Source organism: Haliotis cracherodii, unplaced genomic scaffold (assembly GCF_022045235.1).
Source record: "Haliotis cracherodii isolate W230 unplaced genomic scaffold, xgHalCrac1.p SCAF_10, whole genome shotgun sequence".
NCBI lineage: Eukaryota > Metazoa > Mollusca > Gastropoda > Lepetellida > Haliotidae > Haliotis > Haliotis cracherodii.
In genome coordinates this window covers 2,256,540-2,265,089 of record NW_027266265.1, presented here as the reverse complement: position 1 = coordinate 2,265,089, position 8,550 = coordinate 2,256,540, and the positions used below count along the sequence as shown (strand labels likewise).

General features: G+C 38.3%; 1 protein-coding gene across 1 annotated transcript in view; it reads left to right on the top strand.

Annotated features, from left to right (window-relative positions):
* The first annotated feature begins 472 nt into the window (after window positions 1-472).
* Window positions 473-8,550, top strand: part of LOC139445015 (uncharacterized) — a 28,463-nt gene continuing 20,385 nt past the window's right edge. Inside the window, exon 1 of the mRNA XM_071226076.1 lies at window positions 473-517. Within this exon, the coding sequence (XP_071082177.1) occupies window positions 481-517 (37 nt within the window). The 5' untranslated portion in view covers window positions 473-480. The remainder of the gene's footprint in view (window positions 518-8,550) is intronic.

Here is an 8,550-nt window from a genome sequence, read left to right as displayed (position 1 = left end):
TCACTCACTTAAACAGACAAGGTATCGCTTGTGCTGGCCAATCCAGGGACCCGTAGTATTTATCAGCTGTCGAATAGCTATTTGGATTCACATCCATGTATATCTGCCACAATCATAATGACGCTCACTGTTATACAATAAAGCGCATGTCTTAAGGTTCATCTGTACTACATCTGAACAAGTTGAAATTGCTAGTTGCACGGAAATCGTCAAGGGGGAGTTCGTGTGTGATTGTCCATGCATACATCATAGTTTGATGTCTAACGATTAAGAGAAGAAATAACGTTGCTTTCAAATATGGGAAAGTATGTGGTTGTGTATCCTCCTATTGATCATTCCCAGAATAGGTGTCCACGTGTCCGATCTGCAACACGTGCAAGCCATGGGAACAGCAACTGTCCATAACTACTGCTCTTAATTGGAAACGACAGTCACATGGTTTATTGATTACAACACGGTTTCAACACACATCGATCCAGAATGTCGTCAAAAGTTGTGGCATATCTTCTGCTTTCGGGTAGGTCAGAATTCCATCATTATTTCTTAATCCCAGTTTGTCCGCTTAGGGACACAGTTGTATTCAAATCAGCAATTGTTTTCAAAATCGCACAGGAATGTTGTACAAGCCAATTTTGAGAATTTTCTATTCTTTGAAAATTGACTTCAGCCTCTTTTTATAGCTACAGCTTTTTAGTCATATTCAAAGTAGAATTTATCGCGATTCATAATCAGATTAAGATTGGAAAATGTCTGACGCCGGTTATACTCAGATTAGAATATGAGTTTCAAAGAGAGATAAAAGAAATCGTTTTACGGTTTTGAAGAAGTGGCATGTATATATGCATGTTTGCAGTGTATATAACAAATACATTAAAAATGGTATCACACTATTTGTTATGTAACGCCGTTTTTACGAATATTCCTACTAACTGACGGTCGCCAATGCGTCATCAAGCCCGAACCAGACGAAACTCTGACTGACATTACGAGCACTGACCCACGTTCACCGAGCTTATTCAGCCGATTTAATAGAGGAAATGTCATGTGCCGAGTGAAATATCGCGTTTCTTGGATCAAGTGACGGGGGTAAAGGGGATATTTTCATTTAAATCGTAGCCACGAATAAGATATCTTCTATCCCTCGTCACTCGACACATGGCATATCCTATTGATTATATATTTTTTGTGTAGTTGTGTACCGGAAAATTGAATTATTTCATTACCAATGTAAACTTTGAAACGTAAATTCTCCCTACCTAATACGCAAGGACGCTTCACCAGCCCTTATAACTGCGATATAGAAACTAGTTGCGTGTTTAAAAACTTTAAAAAAAAAACACTTAAAAGTAACAACAAATATGCTTTATAGTACATTTGGATATCATTATATACAAATTCAACTTAAACCAAAAACATTCTTGAACACGAGACAGCTGTTGTAAGCGAAAGAATACACGCTGGACAAATAACAAAAATGGTGCTTTGCGAAACGAACAGTATCGATTGACGAGTGAAATGAGAAACTGACAGTTTATAACGAAACATAATTTATCCAAGAAAGTACGGGCGAGACATTTACAATATAAATGTAGACAATTTGCGGAGAGGTAACTCTTGTATGACAATAGCTCCGTCCAAGTGTTATGTTTCACTAAAATATCAAGTGTTATGTTCACTGCAGTGAAAATATCACTTTGGAAAAAAAATATTTCTTTCAACTTTGGAATATAATACACTTACAGGAATAAACATATAATTCGTTCACCGGACATGCAAAACTTATTGTTGGGGGTCCAAAAATATATTCTTCAAAAAAATAAACTTGACACTGACTTTCAAAATGTAATATAATGCGATTGTTTCAAAATAGGACACAGAAACCATAATTGAAACACTGTTTGAAGATCAATGTACACAATGTTCAAAACATTAATCGTGTCACCTAGACAGACACACGTACGCGATACAGTTAATGTCACAGGGGTACAGAAAATGTCAGTATCGGTTGTGCCCACCGCGTGCATCGATCACCGCTTAACACCGACGACCCATAGATGCAATCAAGTTGTCAATAACACGCTGTTGGATGTGCTGCCATTCATGCTGAAGTGCATCAAGAAGCGCCGGAAGTGTTTGGGGCGGTGGATTCCTTCTGCGAACGCGTCGATCCAACTCGTCCCACAGATGCTCAATCGGGGACAAATCTGGTGACCGGGCTGGCCAAGGTAATGCCTAGATGTTGTTGTGCTGCAAGAGGTCCTGACAAACACGTGCAATATGCGGTTTAGCGTTGTCCTGCTGGAACTGTCCGCCATGAACGTTGACGTGAGGAAGAACGTAAGGCAGTAGGATCAAGCCTCTGTAACGCACACCTGCCAATGCACTTGCCACATGCACGAGAGGCGTCCTACCACCCTGATGAATTCCGGCTCATACCATGACACTCCCGCCGCCAAATGGGACAACCTGCTGCACACAGTTGGGGGCGTAACGTTCACCCCGACGTATGTAGACACCTGCGCGCCCATCAGCACGTGTGAGTAGGAAACGGGACTCGTCAGTAAACAGTACATTTTTCCACCTTGCACGTGCCCAACTAACCCTCTGTTGGCACCAAAGCAGACGGTCCGCCAGATGACGTGGGGTCAATACATGACGTCGAACAGGTCTTCGTGCAAAAAGTCCAGCCTCCCTCAGTCTGTTTATCGTACCGTTTGATCTGTGTGGTTGTAGACGTGGCTGTGGTAGTGCGGTCTCGGAGGTGTCGCAGCCGGATGTATCGATCTTGTGCTTGGGTTGTCACCCTTGGTCTTCCTGACCTTGGTCTGTCGTCAACTCTGTTGGTGTTGTTGTATCGGGTCCACAGTGCGGAGATTGTCTGTCTGGATACGCCAAAGTGCCTGGCCACTTCTTGCTGAGTTGCTCCAGCTTGTAATCTCCCAATTGCATTGTTCCGTTGAGCTGCATTCAGTCTTGGCATTCTGTCACCGCCTCTACTGCCGTTATCAGGACTGTATGAACAGCCATTGATGTGGATTTGTATACCCATTCAGCAGGGGGGCCTGCATGCCTAAATGCAGGATCCTGTGCTGCACGTTTTTTACAGGCGGTTGCGTTTGGATGAAGCTGTAAAATTGATCCCCAAACGCTACGTTTATGTGCTTTGCATGTGTTTTCGCGAATTATAGACACATCATCTTTCTGTTTGACTTATTTGGTTCTCATTTAATGTAATTATTTTAGATATATGGCAAAAAGTGGTTTTACATGTACATCTATGTGAAGTTTCTTTTTTTTGAAGAGTATATATTTCTGGCTTTCCCTTTAAAATACATTCAAAGAAAGAAAGAAATGTCTTTAAGCATACACTGATAACTACATCTGTCCTAAACAAACATTCTGGGTCTCTACCCTCACCCCCCCCCCCCCCCCCCCCACACACACACACACCACCCCCCCCACCCCCCCACACACCCACACACCCACCCACCCACGCAACATACGGGTATGTAGCGGATATGTTAATCTATATACTATGGATCAGTTTGAAACGACAGTGGGGTATCGATCTGAACACAGTGGATTGTGGACAGCGTCGTGAGTAGTCTTCTCAGTCTCATCCAGCGAAATCCTAATAATGCTGTCGCCTGTTTGGGCACATATTATGCTTTCTGGTGAGTAAGTTTCTATTATCTTTGATTGGTGTTAACTTTTGAATAACGATAACAATGGTCAAGGTGGTATCCAAAGTTGACAATTAAACGATTTGAATATCAGTAAATACACGTAACATTGTCTTAAAGGCATATTTTTTTCAATTTCTTGGACGAACTAAAGTACTAAAGTAAATATAAGTCACCATCAATTCACACAATAAAGTGGACAGGATATTGTTGACAAACGTGATGTATCAGCGTACAATTGCTTTGTAGAATAGCTACCAGGAATTAGCTATGAATTTGTTTGTTTTTATTTGTTTCTTTGTTTGTTTCTTGTTTAACGCCGCACTCAGCAATATTTCGGGCATATGACGGCGGTCAGTAGATAATCAAATCTGCACCAGACAATTCAGTTATTGATTTCATGAGCATCGATACAAGCAATTGGGATACGATGACATATATCAACCAAGTCAGCGAGCTTGTCCACTCGATCCCGTTAATCGCCTATTATGACAAGCAAAATATTTTTCACGGCAAGGATTGGTTGCTGATGTACTTTACCCCGGATCTTCATGGGTCAACTATAAAGTTGAAAGATATCGATATGATAAATTTCGCGATTACATATATTTAAAGCAGACTACATGTATAACATATATATATATATATATATATATATATATATATATATGTTTAAAGCAGACTACATGTATAATATATATATATATATATATATATATATATATTTAAAGCAGACTACATGTATAACGTATATATATATATGTATGTATATATATATATATATATATATATATATATATATATATATATATATATATATATATATATATATATATATATATACACACATATATATATATACAAAATGAGGCAGACTACAAACCAAGGGACACCCATCAGTGTCTCCAATTCGGTTGCTGCTCACCCCAGGCATACAAGAACTAACATTCCTTATTCACTTGCGCGGAGAGTATGCACCATTGTGTCGGAAACGGATAAAACGGACTTAAGATTGAAAGAATTAATGGGATATCTCAGGAAGCTAGGATGTCCGCTTCGCGTCATTAATGACGCTACAGAAAACAAGTCGTTAAAGATTCCAAGACATACTCTCTTGAAACCTAATGAAAAATCTGTGGCCGATCAAACTATCCCGTTTGTATCCACCTTCAATCCTTACGTCATTTGTGGAATTTTGTTGCACGATCCTTCGGCGAAACAATGCCATGTGACGTCAGCCTAACAACAAGGTTGCTGGGCCGGGGTCATCGGGTGTGCATAAGCTCCTCTCAGTGATTTATCAACTCCACACGCAATGTCGTTGAATAAGCCAAGGGATGTAGAGAGCTTTCAATATTTGTTCGTGAAACGTGTTCCGAGAGTACATAAGCACGCGTTTTGGTATTACACAATGTGTAATATAGCTGTATGTTTATTAAACGGGTGATCTCTTGACGGGAAAGTAATAAGTGAAGGTACAGCTTTGCTTTTTGCAAATGGCAAGGGTTTGCCGACATGAACTGCCACAGCAAAGATGTGGTGTATGTCATGAGATGTTCGGGATGCGGCGAAAACTACATCGGTGAAACCGGCATGGAATTAAGAGATAGACTCACTGTACACAAACACCAGATTAGAGACCCTAATGTTCGATGCTTAACCCTCTCGGATGCGTTTCTCTCTCTAACTCTCTCTCTAACTCGGATGCCGAGGTTTTTTTCAGACGCACATTTTCCTAAGATCGGAAAAAGGAAGGTTGTGCGAGGATTGCGCTCACGCGGCACTGGATATACCTCTGGCTATAAAATTACGCAGAGGTGGAGAATATTAAATTTCCTATTTGATGGTGTAAATTTAGCTGCAAATATTAAACCGGTTTTAAAAAAGACACTTCTTAGTGTTGTAAATTCCTCCGCTTTTTATCGTACACCGATAAAAGTACTGTGCGACGATTTATTATATTTAGAAGCTTCAAGGAAACAGTGAGCGAACAAACTACTGCCTAATATCTGAACGACATAACTACATGACAAATGGAGTTATATGCGTATGTATAACGACATACATTCAATGCCGTAAATGACGAAAACTGTTTTTTCTCTATAACGTCAAAAGGCGACAGAGAGGTTACACACGTACAAAGAAAAGGGGGCATAACTCCGCTATGCTTAGCACTTGTTTATTGTAACTCAGGTCACTTGATGAGAATTAGCTGTCGGTAAGGACAATATATTTTAGTGGTGTTTTGTTTACGAGAAACCAAACTATGCCAACACAAATATCGATATTGAAACTGTATACGTTTAGGTATAAAAATACCCATAAGAAATGATAAAATCGTACTTCATAAAATAAAAGGTAATAGAGAAATGTTTGGCCCTGTCTAACCTATAACTTAGTCCTTAGATTCCAACATTCTCCTGATTGTGTAAGTGTAATTTGTTGAAACCATTATTAATGGCGCACTAGCCTTATCATCAAATGTAATGAAATACCAAAAACATAACACCATCCCTTTTGACGTCGTGGCTGGATTTATGTCTTTGATAACGTCGGAGAAAGATGACACTGGTATTTTGATTAATATATATCTGCCCTAATTTTCGCTCATGGTAAGGAAAATATCGATGTGTAAAACGACTACGCAACATAAAATGACTGCTTTCACCAAGTAATTAATGTCTTGAATATGTCAATAATTAGATAGTTTATCGTGTGTCATCATTGCACAAGACACGCACCTGTTTGGTATCAATTTACGTTATGCAATACCCAAAAGAATATTTCAAATCAACCAAAATTATATTCAATATTGGACATATACTTGTTCATTGTTATGTTATTATTTATCTACATCTTCACAATAAAATATGCGAAAAAAACTCTATTGGTATAGAATCATCGGGGTAATCTTATAAGGTTGAACCAACAGGGTACTTGCATGTTTTTTTATATACTTTTTACAATTCCTGGAGAAATAAAATAAGCAGTTTAATATCCTGTGATCACAATAGTGAAAAAAGAATGAACCCATTGATTATATAATGCAAAACGAAAGGAATAATTCGTAAATTGTTTGTGACACGCGCACCTGGCGAATCGTGTATCAAACGACATAAAAAAAAACAATTCCAAGACCAAGACAATTCTTTCAGAAATGTCTGCATATATTTAATTTTTTTTTTATCAATTTTGTGTATATATTCAGTTTTAGTTTTAAGTTAGTAAAATGGAACGGCTATTCATGGACATTTGTTATATGAACTTATAATATTGACTATTACACATCCCAAGAAATACGTACATGCTGCAGTTACATTTACACTCCATCTTGTAACACTTGTCCAACGGAAAGAAATATCGTATTTGACACTATAAACCTATCAATTCTTATGTAATCAATCAAACAAACAGGAGATTATCAAAGGTTCGTTCATACATGTTGTGGCCTATATTTACGTATGGTATCATTTTGAACATAGACAAATATAAAAAGTAAAAGTATTTGCGTGAAAAAATGTATAAAAGATATGCAAAACCTACATCATAACTGAAACTGTAAACAGCATGGCACACTGATCGTGTGCGCTCTCATTCAAGGACCTTCACCTCAAAGAAATTACGAAATATGTTCAACAATGTTGACGAATGACATCACTACCGGTGACCGACTTTTACAAAATGAAGTGTTCACTGTCATCAGTACGCAGGATTTTACGAGGGGACTTTCGTTGATTCAGGGATGGTATATACATAAATGTGATATATAAGTAATCAGAAACATTCTGACAATCTATATACTGTTATTTGTTGTGATAGTTTTCATTGAAACCAACGAAAATAGTCAGAAATTCCGATAAATACCGTTGTCGTCCATGATTTTGCGTCAGTCATGGCGTCACACAGGACGATAACTTTGACAATTTCTGTTGACTAAGACAAAATTGTTATGGATGAGCAACTTCTTTATTACAATTAGGGCGACTTTTTGCTATCGAGCTATGATGTTGGTATTGGTCAGTATGTGTTTGGTTTGCGGTAGACACTGGTCTGGAGCTTGTTTTGGTGATCTTTCTGGACTCGGACGTCAAGGAAAGGTAACTGGTTTTTAGACTCGGATTCCATGGTGAACTGCATTCTTGGGTGTTGGGCGTTCAGATGATTGAGGAGGGCTATGGTGTCATCGTCTTAATCCCATACCCATCAATTACTGTACATCAACCCCATCTCTTGTATAAACTTGTTTATCATAACTACCTAATCAATCAGTGTACTTCAACCTTATCTGTTATATAAACATCTATCTATTGTTATGCATATATATCATGCTCATACCTAGTTTGTACATCATTTGCTTGAAAACGGTGTTAGAATCTACACCGAAACGTCGCCCTAAGTGTAATAAAGAAGTTGCTCATCCATAACAATTTTGTCTTCGCAACCATTCCAACTTCTAAATGCCACTAAAAGAAATTTCTGTTGAACATATCAAATCATTGCAATGTTTCTATTTTAAATTCCCTAATTCTTCCTACCAGTCTCTTCCCAAGCATATTCTGAAAATGTTGAGCCAACAGCTTGAACAATAGAGGAATGGATAGCTCAAAATACGAGAAAATACTACACTGTGTAAAATCTGAATTTTGCTTTGTTTACATTTCAAACAGGTACAGTTTTTCAAGCACAGCGTTCGTTTTCACACCTAATTTATTTTGCTTGATTTTCATCTAGACCATTGGTCATTTGATTCTAAAATGTATGAGGAATTCAAGGATGTATGTACAGCAGCTCAGTTTAAAATATACGCGATGTTACAGGCGTCTCATCATCGGTGTACCGTACACGTGATTTTGTAAACACTATCAAA